General features: G+C 49.5%; 1 protein-coding gene across 12 annotated transcripts in view; it reads right to left on the bottom strand.

The window, feature by feature from the left end:
* TENM4 (teneurin transmembrane protein 4) overlaps window positions 1-26,127 on the bottom strand; it is a 721,916-nt gene that overhangs the window by 192,652 nt on the left and 503,137 nt on the right. For all 12 annotated transcript variants that reach the window (XM_034666260.1, XM_034666259.1, XM_034666261.1 and 9 more), the window contains 2 exons: window positions 23,452-23,550; window positions 22,027-22,262 (listed from right to left, as the gene is read on the bottom strand). In XM_034666260.1, the coding sequence (XP_034522151.1) occupies window positions 22,027-22,262; window positions 23,452-23,550 (335 nt within the window). The remainder of the gene's footprint in view (window positions 1-22,026; window positions 22,263-23,451; window positions 23,551-26,127) is intronic.

Below are 26,127 nucleotides of genomic sequence, written 5' to 3'. Positions count from 1 at the left end.
AACTAAATCTGCTCAGAAGGACTAGAAGGCTCCGAGGAGGGGGTAACTGACCCACTAAGAGCGCCAGAGGAACCCAGGGAAGGATATACAGAGATATGAAGCCCATAGGCATCAGGTCTACTGGGGACCAACCGCATGCCAGGAAGTGCACTGGGAAATTTGTATACATCACAACTAATCCTTAAGGAAGCTCTGCCGGACCCAATGTGCAGATGTGCACATTAAGGCTCGGAAGGTTAAGATACTTCTGAAACTCTGCTTCACTGACTGCCTATCGCATGCCAGGCATTGTACTAAGAGCAGTAAATGCAATATTTCCTTTGAGTCTCACAAAAATCCTGAAAGGTGAGTATTAATAACCCCATTTTACAGATGAAGAAACTAAGACACAATGACATCGATTAACATGTGGAAGGTGACAGGGCTCACACGTGGTAGAGTCTAGACTGGAATCCACAACTATTCAAACTCTGAAATCAGACACCAGCATTCTTTCTGGCCTGAAGCCCAGGCTCCGCCCACTGCCTTTATGGAGCAAGGCAGGCGGGACATCCGCTTTCACACACGGAGCAGCCTGCCAGGCTCATGACAGAGGATCCCATGAGGAGGACAGAGTGGTGTGTTGCTTGGTCGGTTTGTGGAAGGGGTCACTGACGGGGGTCTGGAGGGGCTGTGTGGCCGCCCTCAAGACACAAATAACTGTGTAGAGGAGACCAGAACAGCACAGCCTTCGGGCCTGTAGTCCCAACAAGAGCCACCCAGGGAGTGCATACAAGTCTGACTCCGTCGGGACGGGGTGCTCTGTAACAGAAACGGAAAAATCTGACCCTTTGCTTTCTCCTTGGTTACTGCCGGGCGGGGGAAAGAGTGCTGGACCAGAGGGGACGAAACTGGTTTGGAATCCTAACTGTCGTCACCTAGCTGCATCCAAGAAGTGGGGAGAAAATTCATGGAAAGAATTACTGTGTCATAGGAGATCACATATGGCAAAGCACTTTGTAGACTGTACATATGTGTGACTGCTGCCTTTTATTCAGACTGTTGATAATAATGATAAGAGAGCAGCTGACATTTTTCGAGCATATGTTAGGTTCTGGGCACTAAAAGAGATGTTTTACCCTGCTCTCAGCTCTCTCTGTGTAGTTGTCAATAATAATAAAAGTTCACTTGTCTGAAAGAAGTGAAAACTCTGCTCTTTCCAAGGCTGAATTAGCTCGCATTTCTGCTTACCTTCTTACTGTTTTAATCCATATATTGGCAACTCCAAAGGTAACGGAGAAATTGTCTGAACTGAGGACAACTCAGATACGTGCAGTTAAATGAGCAGCGCTTCTTTCCCCATTAGAATCAATTATCTCATCTAACTGCAAAAGTGCTGTCTTGTTAAAGGTCATGAGAATTAAGTAATCCCAGAATGAATAGAACTCTCACAGCTTTGGAAGAGAAACATTTTTATTGTCAAAGCTTTCTCTTATTTTTAACAAGATGCAAAACCAACACCTTGCTTAAAAAAAAAAAAAAAAAAAAACGCTGAGGGGGAAGAAAAGCCAGTGGAAAAAGTATTATAGGTGAAAATGATCACAAGATCTCGTGTCCCAGAGAAGTTAATTAGGGCAGGACAGCTCACAGCTGGTGGGGGGGAAGATGTTGACCTAGAGCTTCCTCTTGGCCTCACCCCTCCCCCTGACAACTCACAATCACAGAGTCCTCATACAGCTGTGAGTCTGGCCATTCCCTCTGCTCCTTCTCACCACCTGGGAAAGCAAAGTTCTGGATGCAATGCAAACCTGGGCTCTCTTGGAAGACGCAGTCATCCAAAAACAGTTTTGGAGGCTTGTAGGTAGGAAAGTGAGCACGGGGCCACCAAGACTGGGCTCTCAAACGCTGGGTGGAAGGTGGTATTTAGAGAGAGAAGCGGGATGATGTGGAGACAAAGATGTGAAGTTCAACCAGTAACTCATTTTACAGCCAAAAAAGAGACCCTTACTCTCTGACCCAGGGTCTTAAATACAGTCATGCTGGAGGGCCCTCAATTCCTTTACTGTAGTGTGTGGTGGGTGGCTGATTCTATAGTTGAAGGTCACGGAACAGGAGAAGCGAGAAGGAGCGATCCGCTTTGCTCTCTTCTTCCCAAAGGACAGAACACACGCTCGGCCACACACTGTCCAAGGAACACAGAAGCTCAAGCAACCGCTCTTTTTTTTTCTTTGAAAACAATCAAAGGAGTAATAGCTACTCAAAACTTGCAATCATTCGAGTGTGGATCGTGGACCCCACTTTCGGGCAAACAGCCTTGAGCAATGGAATGTAGAAAAGGCCCCTCGGGTGACCCACCTCAAAATATGCAGAGGCCCCAACAGACCGATGGGCTCCTTACAACCAGGCACAGTTACCAAAAAGGAAGAACGCCACGCATCACCACATCTCCTCAACCTCCACCTTTAAATACAGCCCCCCCCACTGCCTCCTTGCAGACAGCCTTCCCCTGCCGTCCTGCCCTGCCCCCACTCCCGTGGGGGGTGGATTCAATCAACTTCTACCTCCTCTGTTCTGCTTTGGGGGAATCCTCTCACCACCCTCGCAGCCACTGGCTTCAACCCGACTGGCGCCCCACCTTTGGGGGCCGTCATCTGATCGAGAACCCGCCCCCCCATTTAGACACCAGTTGTGCTACATGCTGAATACTTCCTATTCTCCGGTTTAAGCCTCATGTAAAGATAGGTTGAAAAATCGTTACTGGAGAATGAACACAATGATGGCGGAATAACATTAAAACTGTAGTGACAAACTCTGAGTTCCTCAGAGAGGTAAAGTAAATTACCCAATACCACCAATAGGCTTTTCCTGCCCAGCAAGACATAAGCAATGGCTAAGGAAGTGCAAGCTTCGTCCTGACATTTTGAAGAAAGATACCCAATAGATGTTCAAACACTGAAGCACCCCCACCCCCCGCACCATCCCCCACACCCGGCCAGCAGGAGGAGGCAATTAACCAGGTCATGCAGGAGTCCCAATATAAGTACAGCAGCTAGTATAAGTCTGAGACAAGTTTCAAAGTCAGGAGCCTGTGTTCCCAATCCAAGCTTCCTCTTTTCCATTGTTTTACTTTAGAATTAAGACAAAATATGGGCAACATAAAGCCACCAGCAAAAAACCAAACCAAATCAAAATGAAAAAATTAAAAAAGCCACCACCACAACAAAAAAAACACCACAGAAATGGCTGACATTAATGTTTGGGGGAACCATTGGTGATAATAACGGTTTCCTGGCCCACAGCTACCTGAATCTAAAGTTGTGTGTAGCAGGACATGCATGCTTTCCAAATCATCTGAAATTAACAGCCACGGATCCAAAAAAGCTAAGACGTATAAGTGGCTTCCTCTAGCCTGCTCTAAGGATGAACCAGACCACTGAAAAATATAAGTTGTAATCGTCATATTCCCTGTTTCCTGAGGAATTAATGGTAACCACTCACTACCCATGTATATCACGGGATTATAGAAATTACACTTTGTGGTTTGTATTTACAACTGTTTGTGCAAAACTCTCAAGTCCACTGAAAGTGACCTAAATAAGAAACTTGATACTGGTTTTCCCTTTAAACTACTTTGTAATTCCATGAAAAGGTGAAAACATGCTGAAGAGTTCAGAAAAAGGCTGTGGAAAGGTAGCAGGTTCACAGGATCACCCACACTGAAATGTTAATGATTTCTAGAAGCCAAGAGCTAGGGTGGGGGAAGTTTCTTATTCCCTCAGCTCTGGTCAATCTGATCCCAGGGTTGACATTTTCCAGTTGCCTTTTCCTGCCCAGCAAGACATAAGTGATGGCCAAGAAAGTGCAAGCTCCATCCTGACATTTTTAAGAAAAATGCTCAATAGATGTTCAGACACTGAAGCTGCACCCCTCCCCCCCAGACACCCAGCCAGCAGGAGGCAATTAACAAAGTCATTATGCAGGAGTCGCCAATACAAGTGTAGCAAAGTTTTCCTGTCACGGTGCATGCTTTCCTTCCTTCCAAAAATCTAATGCATGAACCCACTTGCATCTGTAAATTAGCAGCTCCAGGTAGTAACTAGAGAGGGTTATAACCACGAGGAACTGTTGATTCAACTGGCATTTCTGGTTTCAAAAGGCAGTGGGAACCAACCCAGCTATGCGACTCCCCACTTTTCTCTTTTAGATTAGTGCTCAGTATTTTTTTGTTTTTTTTAAAATAAATAATGTCATTTCTGTAAAATTTAAGTCATTGGAGTTCTTTGACAACGGTCCTCTAGTGGGAAAACCAAAAAAAAAAAAAAAACCAAAAACAAAAAACAGAAAGACAACTGCAGCAACAAGGGGACAGAGTTTCATTCTCCAGGTCCCAGTCCTGGTTTTGCCACAAAGCCACAACATTCACAAAAGTTCCACACCCAGAAGTTCAATACACAGGGCTGTAGGCTGCAGGGCAAGAGCAGAGAAACTGGAAGCAACCTAGATGTGTAAAAATAGAACGATTTAGCTGAATTAGACTACAAGTACTGGAAGGAATGCAACGCAAACATTATACAAAAATGACTATGACCACCAGCAGTGCGGGCAAATGCTGATGACATAACATGAAGAAATAAGAGGCAGGACATAAAATGGCACTTTTTGCTGACTGCATCTCTGCAAAACCAGATATGCATATGAACAAAAAATCTGAAGAGACGTATGTAAAAATGACATCAGACTTTGAATTATAATGGTAGGATTAGGATAAATTTTCTTCCCTCCTTTCCAAACTCACTTTAATGCTGTTTTACATTAAAGGGGAAGTTCTACAATGCAGTCTCGGGGGGAATAGTCAGAAAGGAAGGGTGACAGCACCCGGGGAGGAGATCCTCCTTTTGACACATGCCATGTGTCAGACGCCTAAGGAAGGGGAGTTACATATGTTATTTCACTCAATCCTTACTCAATTACTATTATTCTCATTTTCTGATGATAGAACTGGAGGCTCAGAGAGGCTGCATGACTTGCCCAAATATACTTCCCAGATGGGAAGTGATAAAATATCTAAACCCAGATCTGACGGGTTCCAAAGTCCAGGCTCTCCTCCTGATACATCGCACTGCTAGTGAGTTACAATGCCTGAAACTAAATTAAAGATAATTCAAGGCAAAGCTTCTGTTGACAGCGTGGCCAGGTAAAGGGGCGTTCTTCTTGGGGACAAAGCATGGGGCCCCCGTCCTTCCACATCGTGCCCACCAGAGGCATGGCTGACACCCACAGTCAAAGTTATGTATTTGTAGGTTCAAGTTTGGGTCTCTCCAGAGCACTCAGAGCTGGTTTTACTGGTTTCATGACTTTGGGCAATTTCACCTCTCTGAGTCTCCATTTCCTCATCTGCAAAATGAGGCTAGTAGGATCTATCTCAAAGGATTAAATGAAACAATGCATGTAATTTGCTTAGAACTGGCATGCAATTTGCCAGGCACACAGTAGGAGCTCAGTATATGGCAGGTGTCATCATCTTTGTCATTTTGCTACATTGATTTTCCTAATTGCTGTATCTGTGGGAAGATTTGTTTAAGCCAGCTGTTATATCACCTTTTTCTTCTTTCTGTATATTCCCTCTCATTCCCTTTCCGTGCCAACTGCGAATGTCTTTACACCGAGGGCCCTTTGCTATCATCCTTCCATTAGCTGACAGACTTTGGGCACAGGAACTAGAGATATTTGCCCAATGGATAAAACAGTTTTTAAAAGCAGAATCGCTATAAAGAAACCTGACAGGATCCCACTGGTGACTACGTGGGGCTAATTTTAAATCAAGTAAATATATTGCTTTTCTTCCTGTCTCTGGATGAACCTGACTGCAACAATCAGGGTTACTGTCTCTCACCCCCAAATTAAGTGTTTTCTGGAGAATGGACTCTGGTGCAGTTGATCATTTTTCTGCACCATGCAATGCTGTGGGGAAGGGTTTGCTGGAAGCTGCTCACTATTTCTGTAAATCAAGGTGGGAGGGTGTTGGGCACAGGTAAGAGGCTCAAGTGTGGCCCGCCTCAGACGTGGGAGACAGCACTGCCTGTCAACACAGAGGAGAAACAGCAACATAACCGGAGGGCCCCAGAAACTGTTGACACGGCAACTCGTGGGGGAACCAGAGCTGGAATCTAATTTGCACAGAATAAACTGGTACGATTGCAGTATCAGAATAAGAAAGCTGTCTTTTCTGGGCACCTTTCACCCCGCAGGCTCTACTAAGACCTCTTCTATACATAACTAATTTAGGGGTTGGTCACCTCCAACAACCCTTGGACCCTCCTCAGTCCAGTTACTTGACCTGTCCCTGCCCTACCCCCCAATGCCGTGTTGCTCCCCGAGACCCAGCCTGGAAGACAGGAGCACACAAACGCAGCCGGGATGAGCGCTTTGCCGCTGGCCAGCCCTGCGCTCCTCCTCTGGTTCTCGCCTTCTCAGTGATGTGACTTGGCTGCTGTGATTTGACTCTTCTGGGCCTCCATTTCCTCATCTATCAAATGGTGACAATAATACTGAGCTCCAGGAGTTGTGAAGATACTGTATGAGATTATGGTGCGTAATATTTTCTATAGCAGACGACCCTCTTTGTTCGTATCACTTTCGTCATCATCGTCATCATCGTAACTATATAGTGAGGTTTTCCCTGCAAAAGTGAGGTAAGGATATTTCTTGAGAGAATCGAGAAGCCCAAGATTTTGCTCCAATGTTGGGGGGTGTTGCTGAGATGGCAGTTACAGTCACAGGAATCTGCCCCCCACTCATGGCACAGGGGAGACCCAGACTTGACTAGAGCATCTGGGCAGAGCCTGGGACCGCCCTGAGCCCAAGTCTCCAGCTTCCGGCTTCAGATCTTCCCACTAAATGCAGGAAAGCTATCCTCAAGGTTTGCTCTCCCATCAGGCACCGCAGTCCCGGATTAAAGGAGTTGTCTCCTCGAGCCTGAAGCAAAGCCCATGTGACAGGCTATGTGGGGCCACCATGATGCCCGCCCTTCAGGCCTTTCATTTCTGCCCCTCAGCACCAGCCCCACGGGAGTGAAGAAGAGAGGGAGAAAAGGAAGGGGGCAGACACAATTAGGATTCTCATTAAAACAGTAACAGCTCCCAAGTATTAATATTCTACCATGGGCATGACATAATGCTGGAGGATTCACATTTGTTGTATCATTTAATCTCACAACATTTTAAGAAAGGTATTACTAACTCCATTTTACAGGTTAGGCACCTCAAAACACAGTGACGAAATAGACATCAATCTCTTCTTGTAACTCTAGACAACCAAGGCTCGCTCCAGAATTATCTATGATTGCACCATTCGTCACGGCAGCAACGAGAACCCAAACCTGAGTTCATCTCAGACTATTGTCAGGAGAGCACGGGACAGGTTTCCCATTAGCCCTGTACAGACTAAACAAGCAGTTTTTGATCCAATCCCTGCCAACAGAGCGAACAGACGAGGAGGTGCTGGAACCTAGGAAAGGGCCCACCAGCTGCCCTTCATTTTCCAGGGCTCACTAAGGATGCAGCGATCGAAGACACATTGGGCGTTGCCGGCCTCTTCAAGCTGCTCTGCTGGGGTGAGCGGCCGGCTCTGCCCTCGCAGAACAACGCCAGGCCTGGGGAAGTGCCTGCCATTCCCAAGAGGAGGGAATAGGCTGGTGGAGAGCTTCTGCATGCCAGCGTGTGCCAACATTATTCACGAGGCGCTCTAAAGCTTCTCTGTGTGAAGGTGACTCCACTCAGCACAGAACCCGCCTCTCACGCGTGAGGCATCACTTCCTCCTCCTCGTAGTCAACTGTCCCGGGGCCAGAAGGAAACATGGGTGTGGGTGCTGCCCGGGAGCTATGGGAGGCGGAAGGTCCTGTCTCCAGGCTCCGTTTCCATCACTAGGAGAACTTCCTGTTCAGGGCTCTGTAGAGCAACCCTCCCATTTCCTGATTTCCTCTGGCATACCAACCGTGTTAACTGATTTTTTTTTTCCTGTGATCAAAGTCAGTTAGGGGGTGGTCCCCACTGTACCTCTAAATGGAGTTTTAATTTGTGTATATATTATTAGGATAGGTCTATTCCGCCTGGAACATTCACTGCAGCAAGAGGAATGAGGGTGGACAGCTTAACGTGGAGCCTGCCACCCGGATTTGTAACTTGGGATAATATTTCTTTAAAATGAGAAGCATCTTGAAAGAGCATTTTAGAATCTCACAGAACACAGTGTGTGATGTCCCTCTTTTGCGCCCCTGAGTGTCCCGGTCCCCTGCCCCACAGCTGGGCACTTTCTGGCTCTTTGGGTTCATACCGCATTCTCTGGCTTCCCTATCCTCATCTGTGCACACAGCAAGGCACGCCATACGTGTGAGTTCCCTTTTCCTTCCCAGATAGACACAGACCTCTGGTTTGGTTCAGCCCTTCCATTAGGAAGGTTAAGGCTGCACAGAGTTCTGGGCGTCAGGGTGATGATGAAGGTCAAGTGAACCAGAGTCACTGTCGTTAACCGAAGGCTACCCTGTGCCAAGCACTGCACTGAGCACTTTATAAACACGCTACCATTTAATCCACATGAAGCTCCACAAGGAAGGTGGTGGTATTACCCTCGTTTGCAAGATGACGAAACAGGATCAAAGAGGTCCAATAACTTGCCCAAGATCGCACATTTAATGAGAGGCAGAGAATAACCTCAGATCTGAGTCAAATCCAGATTGTCCCAAATCTGTCCCTAACCGCAATGCATGCATGCTGACTTTCTGATTAGCTGTAAAACTGTGGACATGACTAAAATGGGGGGAAAAGGGCAAATCTCTTTATATGGACCAGTCTTACTGCTCCAATTTTGTTCGGACTGTTTTCCTGAGGACAGAAACTTGAGGTAAGATCTCTTTGAAACAAACACAATTTTCCAAGAGCATTTTACGTGCTTGTTGAGAGCAGTAGCTGACATTCCTTGCTTCTCTCTGCTCAGGAGTCTGGGTCTGTGTGATTTCTCCTATCCCTGGAACACACCTGTCCATCCAGCCTCCAGGCTTTTGCTGATGCAATGTCTCTGTGTGGAAATGGCCACTGCCCTCCCTATTTAAAAAAACTTTCTCCCACCCTTCAAGGCCTACTTCAAATGTCACCTTCCTCTGTGTGGAGTTTCACCATTATCCTGAGCCAAAGATGACCTCTGCCCTCCCCTGCCCAGCCTGGGGCCCTTGATACCAGGACCTCTCCCATGCACACTGCCCTAACAGTGTGTCCACGTGCTTCCTGTCCCTTGCTGGCTCTGCTGTCCACCTGTGTACTCAATGGAGCAGATCTGAAGAGACAGCCAGCCTCCCGGCTCTGGCCCTTATTAGCTGTGCATCAGCAGTCAAGTCACTTAACCACTCTGACCTGCACTGTTTTCATCTGGAGAAACAGAAATAATACAAAACCATTTCCTGGGCTCTTGTAAGAATTTAATAAAAGCTCTTTATAGATTAGAAAGCTTACTAAAAACATAAGGCATTCTGATCACAATGCTTAAAAGTTAAAGAAAGAAAGAACACCCAAAGTTTAAAACACGGACTAATGCAGAGATTGGTGTATGTATTTGCAGCCCCAGGCCTACACAGTCAGGTGTATGAACAGTGCGACATAATGGACTCGATGTGCTACACACAGTTAGAGGTCAGCAAGCAGCAAGAGTTTCCAGTTTCTGAGAGGTCTCAAGAAAAATGCTACTTCTCCTAAAATTCTCGTTTAATCTCTGCCACCTTCCACTCCCATCTCCCCTCAAATACTAGCTCTGCGCGCACGCTCAGGTGAAGTAATCTGTGTGCTCACGTAACCAGACACACACAGGAGCCCAACGACTAGGTCTTGCTGTACAGTGCCACAGGTGGCCTGGCTGGTAACACTTAGGACAATGGGAAGAAATGGACGCCACAGCACAATTAATGTTACTGGCCTTTTTTTCTCCTTCCCCACTGGACACTGTGAACAAAATCTAACTCCAGGCTCGAAAGGATGAGAAATCAAATAACATGAGGGGCTGGGGCTCTGGGAGTGATGGCTACTGAGGTCCCCTGATCTCATCTGGGTGCCCTGATCTCTCTGGTCCTGAAGCATGTTGGTACAAGTCACAGAGCCACTCAATGCCACAGATACATGGCTGTCCTGGCACAGGGCATGGCGTGGGACAGGCAGACATCAGCTCTTCTTCCATGAGAAAGTAAGTTAGCTTCTCTGCTCAGTAAGGTGCTCTCCGCATCCTTTCAGCAGTTCTGATCAGGTGTGCCACCCCAGCCCCACCCTAGCTGAGGGAATCCAAGAGCACAGTGGGAAGAGGGCCGGCTCTGGGGGTAAATCCTGGCCCCCTCCCTCACCAGTGATGTGGCTTTGGACAAACGACTTAACCTGCTGGGGCATCCGTTTCTTGACTATAAAATGGTATCTCGCACGTGGTGGGCACCTGACAAATACGTGTTGGGTAAGCAAGACTGTTGAGAAGATTCAATGGGAAAATGCACGGAACACTCAGAATGTGCCTGGCACACAGGAAAGGTACATCGGGTTAGGTCGTGGGAGGAAAGCCGGGAGCGGGGGCACAAGAAAGCCACTGCCAGGATGGCAGAGACCCCGTTTTTTGCTCTGAGCCGCAGGTGTGCAGGCTGCGGTACAGGAGGACATTGGGGCGGGGCTCTGAGAGGCAGCTCGGTCGTCAGGAGGAATGCAGGGCTTGGAATCGGAAAATCTGGCTTCTAGGCCCAGCTCTCTTACCCATGTTTGCAGCTGGACAAGCTATTTACCGGCAGCCAGCCTCATTTTCCACATCTGGGGCTTGTAGGACAAGGAAATGCAGTTAGGAATTCCATACAGCACACAGAGTGCTGGAGGGGATCCCCGGGCTGGACAGCCTCATAGGAAGGTGAGGTATTTACCCCATAGCGCCTCACGCAGCCTCTCTTCTAAGGGGGAAGGCAGCTGGTGTCCTGTGATCACTGTGGTTTCTGGGCTTCTACACTCAGGAGCCTTCAGTGAGACAGAGACCGAGGCCGGCAGGTGGGTCAAATGCACCAATGGACTTCTTAACACAGTGTTCTGATACAGGGGCCCCAGACAGCCCACACTTCCGTCTCCTGTCCTCTGCCTTTGTGGAGGCCGTTCCATCTTCCAGAAAGCTATTCGTAGCTTCTCTTTCAATATCTTACTTGATTTACAAGGCTCAAGGCCTTGGGGAAATTTTATCTGATCTTCTTGCTTAGAATGAATTGCTCTTTCCTTCGGGCTCCCACAGGAACAAGGCTCAAACTCCAGTAACACGCTTTTATCATCTGTCTAGGACTGCCATCAGCTCCTTACAAATCTGGCTTTCCACGAAACTGAGGAAGACTCAAGGCAGTGATGCCAGTGTATCTGGCTTTGTCCGTCCCTCGCAGCCCGGGACACAACCTGCAGCCGGGCTCCGTGAACACTCTCTGCGGTTTCAAACCTGAGCTCAGGGAAGCGCCTTCTTCTTCATCTCAGATTACCCGGAATCCCTGCATCTGGGGATGGCCCCTGGCGGCTGAATCTGAAAGGGTTTGAAACCTCTGAGTGCTCTTGCTGCCCAGAATGGTGAGAACGGCATTAACTGAACACCCACTATGGGTCACCCATGGCCTAGACCCTTTGCAGATATCTTCTCACCAACAGCTCAAAACATCACTTAGATATTAATGGACTTTTTACCAAGGAGAAAAATCAAGATTCAGAGGGATGAAAAACTTGTGTGGGCCATGGCTGGAACGCAGGCCTCACTCTGTCCGGAGTCTGGGCTCTTGCTGTCTCTAAAGGATGAAAGCTGTTTAGCTGTGACTTTGTTGTTTTGCTGATAGGAGGAAGAAAAAATACTGTGCTTCTTACAGCCACCTCTCCTCTTCTCCTGCCCCCCTCCCTTTGCCCTGAAATGAAGAGCTGCTGCTCTGCTTCCCCACTGGGGTCCTGGGCCCGCAGCCCCAAGCACAGCCCTGACTGTACCCCATCCTCTCCACAAGCTCTGTATATAGGGCTGTGCAAGAACAGCCATCAGGGAGACCCTTCCCGCTTTCTCTCTGCACCTAAGTGAAATTAAATTCTGCTATTTCACAATAATTAGTCGGATAAAGACGAGGATGTGGGGGACAAACCCTTTCCAAGGACGCTGCAAATCTGTAAAACTGACACTCCCGGGGTGAAGGTGTGGACGGAGCACCCTGGATGAAGGGTGGGGGCTACTTCCTGACCGAGCAGGGGCACGCTGCCTCTCCAGGGACCCTGAAACCGCCACTGCGCCAGGGCCAAAAGCGCCCAGGGAGCGTGTGCTGTCTCTGCAGGAGCTGCTGTTGTTATGAAATAGGATCATGTGAGTCAACTCAGATCTTTTCTGAGACAACATTTCCAAACTCGGGACGGCTTGGCCCTAAAATCCAACACATCTTATTTGCCGGGGGAAGGGAAGAAGATTTCATTGACCAGGAAGAATCAGGTGCCTGACTGACAAACAGCATCACTCCAACAGCCTCCCGTCAACATTCCCAGGGAGGAAGCGGAGGCTCAGAGGGAACCAGGAACAGCTGAGGGCCAGGGCCGGAAGTGCGCCCCACACGGACTCCTATGCTCCCCGCTCAGCTTCCAGAAGCCATTTTTCACTCTCACAAGATCTCCCTGCCTCTAGGCCTTCCGTCACTGTTCCCCATATGAACATATGCCTCTGTGCTTATCTTTTTCTTTCCCTCTACTCCATGGCTTGCGACAGCGGTTAGGTTCTGGCCCAGACACCTTCCCCTCACTCCCTCTCCTTCAACGGACTTTTTGCTGAACACATGCTACGTCATACTGACCCTGTGCAAGAAACCATGTCTGTAGCAGGGAGTGAGATGGAAGTAGTTTCTGCCCTCATGAAGTTTACAGTCTGATGGTGGGGACAGGCACGAACTGATCCACGACACAATGGTCAGCTGTGGTTGTGGTCAGCATTAGGAACACTCCCAGAGCATATGAACTGGGGTCCTAGCTCAGTGGGCGGGGGGGGGGGGGGGGNAGGAACTGACGAAGGAAAGGGGGTGGAAATCCTTCCAGGCATGAAGGCCCTTGTAGCTTCTCTGCATCTCAGAACCACTTATTACCTCCCTTGCCCCCCCCCACCTGCTGAATCAGCTGCCCCAAGTTCAGGCACAAAGCCCCACACTGGCGGGACTGCACAGAAGCCACCCTCCTAAGGAGCCCCTAGAAGTAACAAGAGCTTTAAACTGTGCGCCCCTCGTGACCCAGAAATCCTGCTTTGGGAACAAAATAACTGAAAGAGGAACAAACAGAAGAGGAGACACAAAGCTGTTCACAGGAGCACTGTTGAAGATAGTGAACAGCTGGTAACAGCAGGAATACGATAATATAGCAATGAGACAGATATGATGGAGCTCTTCAACTTGACGAGAATGAGGACTGTGTCAATACTTAAAAACACGTGCAGAAAAAAACGGTCCATAACAACGGCAGAAGAACATAAACCCGTGCATTGCTTCTGGCTGCATGGAGGCCTTTCGCCACTACCCTTCGAGGAGATCAAGTACAACACACAGGAGACCCTAGAATGTTTCCGTGGTTTGCCCTACTGTCTCGAATTCTGAATTCTTAGTTTCCTCATCCCTTTAATATCTTAGAGTTTGATTCCGAATCCAGTAAGTAAATCACCTCTTTACTACACCTCTGAAAAACAGTACCTAAAACTACCCAACAGGGAACAGCTGAGTGTTTGCCAGAGGCTGAGAACCAGGACAGGGTTGAGCATAAAGGGACGCAAGGGAACTTTCTGGGATGCGGGAAATGGTCTGTGTTTTGACTCTGGGGGTGGTCACGCAAATCTATGCATCTGTCAGAATTCATAGATGGGATGCCTCAAAAGTGAATTTTCTGTGTGTAAATTTTATCTCAGTAAATCTGGTTTTGAACACAAGCAGGCAGGGCCTGGTGGCTGAGTGGGTATAAAGGGAAGGGAGGCATGGCTGAGTGAGGTTTGGGTCTCAGTCCTAGTCTTGGGCTCCCAGGAGTAGAGCCAGAGCCCTGAACACTGCGCAGGAGCCGAAATTGGAAACGTGGGGAGACTGATGTTATCTGCTTGCCTTCAGCCCCGCTCTCCTCCTCCGCCTTGCTCTGTGCCCGGAGGGCTGGGCCACACGGCCTGGATCAATGGGCTTCGTGGGGTGCTGGCTGCTGGTTGTTCCACCAGTGGGAGGAGATCGGGGGGAGGGAAGAGAGTGAGGTCTGCAAAGCTGGAAAAGTTTTTTCCACGCTGAGCAGAAACGTGTTGAATGCCTTCATCATGTCGGCTAGTCTTCTGTTCACTTGTTTATTCCTATTTTACACATGAGGAAAGTCATCTTGAGCAGGGCGAGTCCTTGCCCACGTGGCACAGCAAGGTAACGGCAGAAGGTCAATACAGACAAGGTCCGCTGGGCTGTAGAGTCTGGGCGCCTGCCCTTGTTCCTCCGGCCCCAGACACCAGCAGCCCCCACCCCACATAGGCAGCTGTCTCGTTAGCAAAGCCTTCTCCCACAGAGCCCAAACCGGCCTTCCCCTCGCCTTCACCCTGAGGGCTGGTTCTGGCCTCGGCAGCGCCACGGAGCAAGTCAGCCGCCTCCTCTGCACGGTGGCAGCTCAGACAACGGCGGGCAGCCATGCCGGGCTCCCGACATCCTCCTTTTGGGGGGTTGGAGGACATTTGTCTGGGGTCTGTTATAAAGAGAACAATCTGTACCTATCTTGCTATTAGCAATTCCCACCGAGCAGCACGAAGGAATCAATCTTGGAAAGAAAAGCTTTAATACGGGATCCTGTATCTTTATCACTTTTTCCTCCCCCTAAAAGATCAAGTTCAATCATCTCCATTTCCCATTCTTTGGGCTATAAAGCTAAATCTATGGCTTCTATCCAAAAGGCCTGATGGGAAGTCGAAGAGAAAGGAGAGAAAATGAGCCCTATTGCTCACTAATCACACCCAGGCCCAAAGCGCAACAGGCGTGTGCTTCTGAAGCAGACGGCACCTGGGAAGCTGATAACGCACTGCACCAGACGCGGGGAACTGAGGGATGCAGGGGGTACAGTCACCCTGGCTTCTAATGCTCATCTTTGCTCACCTCGTTCCGAGTCCCTTTCACCCGTAGCTGAGCCCCCGGGCACACGATGCACATTTCTACCATCGTGCTTTCGCCTGTGTCGTGCTTCTGCCCAGAAGACCCTTGGCCGATTTTACCATCTTGCAAGAGGGTGGAGGCCGCACGGGTCCACGCAAGTCACACACAGTGCTCCGGCCCGCCTCCATCACCACCGCCCAGAAAAACTCAAGCACGGGATGACCCCGGCTCTTCCAGACCAAGAACGGCGATGTTCCAGGGAGCAGCGCTCTCGGAGAGTCACCTTACGTAAGGCAGCAATGCCGCTTAGCAACGTTCTCTTGGGAACTATCCCCACTTCAACCAACGGCTCCGGGTTTTTTCCTTCAATCCAAAGTCAGCAGCTGGTGGAGGTGAAAATGCGAATTACTTAAAAAAAAGAATCCTCATGGGGCGCCTGAGTGGCTCAGTCCTTAAGCGTCTGCCTTCGGCTCAGGACGTGATCCCAGAGTGCTGGGATGGAGCCCCGCATCGGGCTCCTCCTCTGGGAGCCTGCTTCTTCCTCTCCCACTCCCCCTGCTTGTGTTCCCTCTCTCACTGGCTGTCTCTCTGCCAAATGAATAAATAAATAAAATCTAAAAAGAAAAAAAAAAAAGAATTCTCGTGACTGTTGAGCTTGTCCCGGTAGTTACGCAGAGGCTGCGCCGTGCACGGCTGTGACTTCAGCCTGCACGTCCCGCCTCAGGTTCCTCCAGGCCGCCATCTATAGCCTGCGAGGGACCTGAGGGCATCATCGACGCCCCACATCCTGGGTTGAGAGGACTGCCGTCCAAGGAAGGCCAGCAAGTCTCCCGAGGCCAGCAGCAAGGGACCCCTCCTATGTCGCGTGCCCTGCGTGCCTTCGACGTCAACTCACTTAAGCTGCGCCATAGCCTCATGGCGGAAGCGCTATCACTCCCCCCACGGTGCAGACGAGGAAGCCAAGTACTCCGAAGGGTTACAGAGCTGGCGAGCGGCGGAGCTTTTGGCTGAGTCCCGTCCTCTCTTCCCATCAGAACAGCCTGCGGCCTCAGAGAAATCAGTGAACAGCACCCCTTCCCTGCAGGGTGGGCCTGGACCCAGGAAGGAGGAGATACCGTCCCAGGGTAATCTCAGGTCTCCATTTCAGTGGAAAGTGAGGCCTGCTCTTTGTATCATTAGCAAGCCTTTTTCGTCTCCTATTCCAAAGGCCTATCCGGCAAGACAGGTGCGTGGGGAACCCTCGAAATGTGAATCCGCAGCTCTTCCCCGGGGCCTGGTGTCTGCTTTTCATGCAGAGATCCAGAACACCAGGGAGCCTGTCAGTTTTAGCTGCATAGAGGCAACTGTCAGGGAAGCAAAAATCAACTTTTGTCCTAAAGAAATGACGTGAGGCACTTTTTGGTAAAGATTCTTCATGCGGCTGCTTCCCTGGAACAGCGAGACATCCCTACAAATGTTTTCTGACAGGTCCTCCTGGTTCTGTCAGCTGCCCTTGTGACGAACACAGGCCTGGAAGCCTGCAGGCACCGCACCGAGGCAAGGCTGGTCTAAGTTCTCAGTCAAGACTTACAAATCCTCCTTCTACATGTGATGCTAATAGTACTAATAATACTATTAATTATAAATAATAGTATCTAATTTTTATTGATACTTGATCTCACAGTCCTGCAAGTTACCAGGTGAGGGTGGTGACTTACTCCAGCTCACTGGGTCTCAAGTGTTCTTATCTGTAAATTGGGGAGAGTAATTCATAGAGGCTTGATCTCATGACCCTGAGATCAGACCTGGGCCGAAACCAAGAGCTGGACGCTTAACAGACTGAGCCACCCAGGCGCCCCTATGCAAACGATCTTACTGGAATTTTTCAACAACCCTGTGAAGTAGCCACTATTACTACCCTCATTTTACAGATGGGTAAACTGCGGCTGACAGAGGTTAAATAGACTAGCCTGAAGTCACAAGGCACGTATAAGCAGCAGAGCTGAGATCTGAAAGCAGGTGGCCTAAGTTCAGAGCCCATGCTGTCAACCATGCCGCTACAAATCCCTCCTGTGTAAAATGGGGTAATCATTCCAGCCACAGCCACTATAGGAACCTGAGTGGAAACTGAGATTCAGAGAAGTTAAGCTACTAGCCCAAGTTTACACTGTCAGCAAGGGATGGGCTGGGCTGGAGCAGGACCTTTTCAGGCTACATCATCTGTTCAAGCCGTGAAGCTACATCAGTGTGGCTGAGAGCATGGCCTTTAGAATCCTAGGTCCTTTACTGGTTTGGGGCCCTGGCCTGTTGTTAACTTCTGTGAGCTTTAGTTTCCTCTTCTAGAAAATACAGAAAATAAAACCTAGCTCACAGAATTGTTGTGTGTGTTCAGGGAGATGACATTATGGGCTTGGACCAGTACCAGATACCCAGCAAGAACTCAAAATACCAACTACTGCGATGGGAAAGTTAGCACGTGAAGTTTAAGACTGTGAACTCGAAAGAGAAAAAAATTTTAAAGCATCAGCCCCAGAGCCTTGAGTGCCCGGGGCTGGGGAGACCACAGTCCTGCCGTTTATCAGGTGAGGGTGGTGACTTACTCCAGCTCACTGGGTCTCACTGTCCTCATCCGTAAATTGGAGAGAGTAATTCATGGGATCCTTGGGAGATTTCAATGAGAAAACACAGGCAAAGTGCTCGGAACAGGGAGCGTGTGTGGGTAGCGCACAATCAGAGCTAAAGGCTCTCATTATTGACGACAAAAGTGGCCCCTATTATCTTCATTTCGCTACACTACACTGCCTTTTGTGATGAAAATGTTTTAAAAACAATTAACTGCTATGAAATAAAGCATTATTGCCATGGCTGCGCAAGCTTCATGGTTTGAACTTTTAACTAATTTTCCCCCCATATCACGCTCTCCCTATTTTGTTCTGCAAACAGATTTCTTATCTTCAGAAAAAAAATGGCAGGGTATTCAAATACTCGAAGACCTTCACAGGGAGAAGGGGCGAGTAAAGCAAGGCACTCATGGTCAACAGCTACCTCTCTGAAAAGGAGTTCTTTGGAGACAAAAATACACATCTTGTCTCTGGTGGGATGCCCTGGGATTCTTAAGGGTCCTCCCTAGATTACCCCCCACCTCCAAACTACAGCAGCCAAGTAATACCCCCAGGGGGGAGGAGGGCCAGGAGGCCTAGCCCCAGGCCCTGCAGCCCTTGTGGGTGGTAAGCGCTGGCTGCGATTTCTCTATTTTCCTATGAAAGTAACTGCACATGTCTCTGCAAATGAAGGGAAACTTTCGAACTAAAAACCTAATGTCAAATGGATCTGTCAGGGTTCCCTCCAGTTATGGCAGGCCCGAGCAGATAGAAGAGAAAGAACAGTTCTTTCCAGCCCTGTTTTCGCCTCCCCTGGTGCTGGTGAAGTGATACGATTCTTATCTGCAGCATGATAGGATGTAGAAAATAATTACAAATGAAAAGGTTATTCATAATTTTTAAATGAGTTAATTAGTAAACCCAGTCAGACTCACTCATTACAGTAATTAATAATTGATTATACTTGAAATTAAACACAATTTTTCATCAAAAATCTAATTAAATATCTGTGCTTGCGCCTGTTGATGAGATCAGTTGGTCTGCTGGAAAAGTCTTTGTTAAGGATATTTGTGCTCGGCTGAGACAATTAATTTGATTTTTAATAATTGATAGTTCCTTACGAGTTAGTCATCACAGCCTGTGATTACGGCCACGCAACAAGATGCTCATCCCTTGCCCCCAGCAGCTGGGGGAGACCAAGCACCAAGACTGCCACTCCAGCCCTTGAAAGGCTGGCCTGGGCCTTGCACCTGCGATGTGTTCACCTGCATCGGCTTACTCCAGCCTCACATGCATCCTCCCGACATAATGGGTCATGCCTATTTTCCAGATCAGGAAATCAAGGCTCAGAAAGAGAAGTGAGCTGCCCAAGGGTGAACAGCGGCCAGGTGGCAGAGCTGGGAATGGAATCCAGGGCGGTCAGAGGCTGGGTGTCTCCAGGGAACAATGGGAACACCCCAGTCTTGCCTGTCTGACCTGGTCCTTGGATATGCAATCTATGGTCCAGTCTCAATGTTTCTGCAGAGAGAGGGTTTTATCAGAAGGATGTGTTTATTCTGGGCAAGGACACACTATCAGTAGACTGACCACTTGTAACAGGAGACACAAATTCTCCTAAATCGACCTACCCCTCATCTCCACCTACATTGCCACTGTCTCAGCTGAGGCCCTCGGCTTCTCCTGACTTGTTTATTGCGATAGGGCCTATCCTTCCTTCCTCTACACTCATCTTTCTAAAATAAAAGTCTGACTACATCCTGCCACTGCTTAAAATCCTTCAATGGCTCCCCATTGCCCATCCAGGAAGGCTTGTAACTTGGCCTCCAAGGTGATCTTTTCGATCTGACCAAACTCTCCTGCATTAGCTCCAACACCCTTCAAAAGCTTACAACCCAGACAATGGGCTTATCAGCACACTGTCCTCGCTCAAGTCTGAAGCTTCCCTCCATTCGAGATCTGCTCTCTGCATGTTTACTGCCGGTTAACTCTGACTGCATCATCATCACCCTTCCCAGGGAGCCTCCCCGTGCTCCTAGCGTTGGGTATTCCCAGAGCCCCTGAGCTGCCTCAATTCACTGATGACATAGCTGTCTCCTCTTGGAAGCTACGGACAACTCAAGGGCAGGGGCCATATATTTAGCCCTCACATTTAGCACAGGGCCTGGCCCAAACAGGTACCCCATATGGTTTGCTGAATGAGAAACAAAATTCACAAAATCATGGATTCAAACACTGTCAGTGTTGGAAGGAAAATTAAAGGCCATCCAGTGAAAAATCCCAGTCAGTGCTTGAATCTTATCCTTGCTATGTGGTCATTGAGCTCTATTTGTACCCTTCCTATGACAGGGAGCTCAGTACCTCCTGTAGATCCTATCTAAACTTAGATGAAGATTAACCCCATATTCTTATTACATGGGAGAGGAAGAAGCCCATGGGTTGTAAAACAGAAGAGAGTTTATGTAATCATACAAAGATTTATTCTTTCTTCCTGAACCAGGCAACGCAGTAGAAACCAAAGACTTCAATGCAAGCTGATGTCTTTATGCAGCCAACGACTTGACTCTCGATGGACAGTGACACTGCTTGTTCCAGGAAGTCTACTCATTTAGGAAACATAATTCGGTCAAAGACAAGAGCTGTGCTAGTGGTTAGCAGGGACACATCACGGGTGTCAGGAAGAAACTTTTATGCTGGGTGATGGTGCTGGGACGTCCACAGCCCTCACCTGTAACCCAGTTATCGCTCACTGGGCCTGGGTGGCCTCTGGCCTCTTCCAGTTTGGCTATTCCTTTTACCCACTGACCCACAGCAGGAATGGCAAATGCCTGGTATGTCATCAGTATTCTCCATGCTGGTGACATGACAGACATTACTAATTAAACACAGAGACCCTTTCCCACTGAGCCTGAATATAGCCTCAGGATCCTTCTTAACACAGCTTTCTAGGCAGCAACAACTAACCAATCACATGGAACAGAAGAAACGTATGCCAACTTGGCCTTGGAGTCATGAAATTCTCTACATCAATCTTCGCAAGGGGAAAAGAGACCTGGTGTATCAAAGAAGGCTTATTATAGCTCGAGATATACAAGGAGACCTCCCTGTTTGAGGGACTATCATCTTCCTGATTACTTATCTCTATAAAATTCAAGAATCCTGAATGCTCCTTCCATGCTCAAATCCCTTCTCCTGATCAAGCGAGGGCCCACGTTTCCCTCATCATTTCCAGTGACAGCGTGTACTACCACACCGCCCTTTTTCATTCCAACGACTCTGCCTATGACAGAGTCCCTTTCCACAGTGGACTGCACTCTGTCTTCCTCTGGCCCGTGCCAGTTACTTCGATTTCTGGTTGCTGGGTCTTCACCGGAAAGTCCCCCTTGCTTATGGAATTATCTCAGAATTCCTTAGCAGGGGTTCAAGGCCTCCTTGAGCTGGCTTGACCTGCCTTAAACCTCAGAATGATAGAATCTGAAGGCTGGAAAGGATGGAGGGTTAAGCCAACTGCCTCGGATGTCTTTACTAACAGGCAGCGGACTCTACACAATGCCTGCGGATCTCTTCAGATGACCGTCTTCCCTGGGTGCAGACCAAAGACAGGGGTTGGAATGAAGCCGGAGACCAGGCTGTGTGGGAACTACACCAAAATAGCACGCAGTGGGTGGCCTCCCGGGGCAGCAAAGCAGGGGCCAGCAAAGTTTCCTCCATCATGGAGGTGGCCTGGGGACAGGCAGGAGGGCCAGGCAGAGCTGCTGGGGGTCTCCATGCGCCCCGCAACCAGCTCGCACTGCTCACTGGGACCTGGGGCTCCTCAGCTGGGTTTCCCTGGGCTCCTCACCAGGGTTCCACTCTGCACCTCGGCGCCCACAGTCCCCTCAGACTGCCTTGCCAGACCCTCACCTTCAGACATGCCTTCCTGGCTGAGGTCAGCAGAGTCCAACCCAACCCCAGGGGACCCCGTGTCCTTCCTGCAGCTTCGTGGCACCAGGGAGAGGCCTGCCAGCCTCTCCAACATGTCATTTGTGGTAACTCCCATCTTTGACACTCATGTCCCAGGTCACCTGCTCAAAGGCCAGTCAGTGAGCAGTATGCCTCACGCTAGGCATCCGACACGTGACGGAGCAGCTGCTGAGCTTCCTTCCTGGGCTAGTGCAGAGAGGAGAAGCGGGTCGCAGAGAGATGACTGCGACAGGTTAGGGGGTGGAGGCCAGCACCTCAGTGTGCCTGTCACGCCCGCAAGGTGCCAGCAGTGTGCACAGGTGTGTCTGTCGCTGCGCCCTGGGCGAAGGGGAACTGAGGGAAGCCGGGGCGAGGGAGGCGCTTACCCACGAAGTACGCCAGCAGGATGACCAGGGTGGCTGAGATGACAATGGCGCTCAGGGCCGCACACTTCCAGTTACAGTACTTGGAGGGTTTCTTGAGGTTGAAGGTCGGCCGGGTGAAGGTGCTGCGGGGCAAGGGCCGGGGCGGGGGTGAGTACACCGTGCTGGACGTCAGAGGGTACCCTGGCGACGTGGTGCAGAAGAGCGGCGAGGTGCCTCCCGGCTTGAAGAGAAAGTGCCTGTGGATGGAGAGGAGGCAGAGGGCGTCAGGGTCTGCCGACTCGCCGGCCCCAGAGCGACCTGGAGGACAGAGGCAGCAGCAGAAGCATGCAGAGGACCCTGGAGAGAGTCTCCACGGAGAAGACGGGAGGGACAGAAAGGAGGAGAATCACGTACCAGACCACACAACAGGGCACACGAACACACGCTTCCACGGAGCACAGATGGGACAGCCCTACCCATGGGAAACCCCCGGGTCACGGCAGGAGGCGTTGCCAGCCCCACAGGAGGCTGGGTGTGGAGATCCCTTTCCTGGGAAAGATGGGGCTGAGATGCTGTTTCTTGGGTATTATACGAGCTGTTCTCTAAAATTATTGGTAGTAACTTGGAAAGTATCTAAAATCACGTCTGTGCCCTGGAGATAATGGAACCTAAATTTTTCTTCTCCCTCCCATACCTACTTTGCCAGTGTACCTTGGTGGAGGCATGAAATACCATTCTATTTGAAGGGTGTTTAGGGGGTGGGAGCCAAGAAACCACCTTTAAGTTGTCATGGTTGAGTCCCCTAGTTGCTTTCAGCAAATGGCAGCAAATGCTTTCAGCAGCCAGACGCTGCCTCCAAACCCTGGGAAAAAGCTGTGTGGGAGGAGAGATGGGCAAATGCATCCTACAGCCTAGCTATAGTCTTCAAGGCAGCGTGGCATGGTCAAAGCGCATGGTTGTGGCCAAACTCGGTGTCAGGAAATCCTCCACAGCTTGCCTTTAACCATGGCCACAAGAAAATTTGTACACAGCCTTGGAAACGGGGTGCACTGGTTGCATTGCTTCTCCCTGAAATCTTAGAGCAATCTTGCACCCTGCAGGGTACAAGATGCCTCAGGCCACAGAACAGATACTCAGGGCTACAATACATAGGAAATAGGGTCTGTTGTTGCATAAAAATTGCTACGAGATGGCTTTCAGAATGGCAGAGGCAGCCAATGAGATGCTGGGAGCTGCATATTAACAACGCTGCTGTTAATATGGTGAAGACAGAGGATTCCAAGGATAAACTCTTGCAAGTTGAACATGGAGTTGGGGATGGGCATGCACCATGGCATCATCACCTCCCCCAGGAGATCCCAGGGAAAGGTCTCAGGGTCAGCATGCAGGTGCAGGAGCCAGAGGGAGAGCACACACAGAGAGGAGGACCATGGGGATGTCACCTACCCGTCACTGTAAGCCCCATCATGGCGGGAGGCGCTGAGAATGTCCATCTCAATGAGGTTGTCTTGCAATGTCCCTAGGAATGGCTGCTTGCCTAGGTTTCTACACACACATGGAGACATGAATGAAGCAATGAGTCATGCATCGATGAAGGGGGATAGTACAGAAACACACAAAGTAGCTGTCTGGCGCAGCTGTGCGTGAGATCAGCGGGACACGGCTGCCAGGCGATGGGTCTGTGTGCAAGCCACATGTGCAAGGGGTCTGCTTGGCACAGAGCACCAGAGGGAGCATTCTCTATACAAACCTGAATGTCTGGCAGTTTGGCCACCCAATGACAGCTCTCCCTGATCAAGACTGATTATGTCTCAGGCACTGAGCTAGGCATGTTACATCCATTCATTTCAAATCTTCAAACCAGGCTATGCAAGGAAGGCACGTCCCCATTTTACAGACGAGGAGACCAAGATGTAGAGGGGTGACAGGATTTGCCAAGGTCACCAGCTAGCGAGGCTGAATGCAGGAATCTGAACTTAGGTTTATCTGATTCCAAAGCCTATGCTTTCTCTACTCGAGATGGTGTACACCTGTTTAAACAAAGCTGAAGATACTTGGCGAGTCCAAAGGAAAAAAAAGACAAGCATTTCGGGCCATTTTCTTCTCAAGCAGTTCTCAAGTTCGAGTAGGCGTCAGAATCATCTGGAGAGCTGTGCTTTGCGGAGGCCCACCGCCAGAGATTTGGAGTCAGTTGGTGGTGGGGGGGCCTGAGAATCTGCATTCCTCACAAGCCTCCAGGTGGCTGCTGATGATATTCAGAGGGTCAAAGGCCTTTCGCAGAGCAGGGACCTCCGTGATGGCTGAGTGGTGAGGATGGCACCCCTCAGAAGACTGGGGGGGGGGCTTCGGTCCCCCCAAGTACACCAAGGGCAGTGCAGCATATTGTGACATTACTATTTCTAATGCAGAATGAGGAGATGCACACGTGCCCTTTCTGGTCTCAGCCCTGCCTGCTAAGTGGCATCATTCACACTTGGGTGTGCTGGATCCTGTTTTCTGGCATTTTCAAGGACTGCTTCCCCCTCACTCGAAAACCGTGTAGGGCACCATGTTAACAAGCTTGTGGTGGCTTCAGCCTGCTGTGTCCACCTCAAGGAAGGGCTAACTGCAGACGGCTAACTTTTGCGTGCAGCCCTGCGAGGGACCTTCCTGCCGACCTTGCCCAGGTCTTGGGAACCAGAGAACCCAAACTCAAGTCCCTTTCCTGCTTCTTTCCTGCTGTGTGACTTTGTGTAAAAACTGCAACCTCTTCCAATTTGACACTTCCTTCATCTGTAAAATGGGGATGACGATATTAAGTTCACAACATGGATGTAGGACCAACGGAGTAAGACTGGAAGAATTTATAAGGGCTAAACAAAAATTACTAATGCTAATTGATATACATTAGTACTAATTTACTGATTTATGTAGCGTGAGTACTAAGAAATATTATGGAAGTACTGCTAATCTACACTACGTCCACCGTATCTTACTCACTGTTCTAGAACCCTGCATTGTTTAATGTCAACGTCACTCCCCACAGCAACATTGCCGAGTCGGCACTATCGTCTTTGCTTTGTAGGCTGGCAAAGCACGGCTCAGAGAAGTAACTTTCCAAAGGTGCTATCACAGAGTAAGCATAGCGGTGGAGGCGGAGTAGAACCCGGTCTGTCTGACCCCAGAACTCAGGACCCTGGGCCTCATGACTTTGTGTCCCTGCCCGGCCTGTGGGTTTGCCCCCTCGCTGGCCTTTCAGATGGAAATGAGGGGGAGCTGTAAATACTTCCCCAATGTATCATTTCATGAGCATCCTCGGGACGGTGAGAGCACAGGGCAATACTGGTTTGCAGCCGGAACCACTGAGTCCTACCGTGGTTGTGGGGACTTCCCCTTCCAGAGAGTTCTGAGCTGCCTGGTGCCCAGGCTGTTCTGGTGGTGCTCATGGCCCTGGGGCCTCCCACAGTGTGTGAGGGGAACTGGCAGGGTGTGGAAGCCCTTCAGAGTGGCCTCATTTCTGTGTCTCCTAGGAGTCTGTGTCTCCTAGCATTCATAAACTGGGATGATCATTTCTTACCGAAGCTACAATATAATTTGGATCGTGCTACTTCTCTGCTCACAACCTTCCAATGGTTCCGTAAGAATAAAACCATGGTCTTTACCGGGCATACAAGCTCTGGCCCCCTGCTACCTCTCCAACCTCATTTTCTGTGCTGTATGTACACTGGCCTCCGCGCTGTTACTCCAACCAGCTAAAGCCTTTGTTGTCATTTGCCTGAATTGCCTTCCCCCAAATATCTACATGGGCCATTCCTTCCCTTCTCCTGGCTAACTGTAATAGCTCCCACTCTGCTCTTCCTAAATTACCCCTGGCCCCTTGCACTGCTTTAGTTTTCCATGCAGGACTAGACACACACACACACACACACACACACACACACTCTTCTTTCCCTATTGCACTTTCAGTCCCATAAGGGTAGAACTCTTACCTGCCTTGTTCTCTGCCCATGTGCCCAGAGTCTAGAAGAGTGCCTGGTACACAGGAGTAGGCACTCAATAAATATTTCCTGAATGCTGTGAATGATGGGTATACAAAGGGAAGCATATCACAGGCATACAGCTGGTGTTTAATTGAGGCAAGCA

The sequence above is a fragment of the Ailuropoda melanoleuca genome, chromosome 8, assembly GCF_002007445.2.
Source record: "Ailuropoda melanoleuca isolate Jingjing chromosome 8, ASM200744v2, whole genome shotgun sequence".
Lineage (NCBI taxonomy): Eukaryota > Metazoa > Chordata > Mammalia > Carnivora > Ursidae > Ailuropoda > Ailuropoda melanoleuca.
Note: the sequence above shows the minus strand (reverse complement) of the source record. Positions and strands in the feature narration are given on the sequence as shown.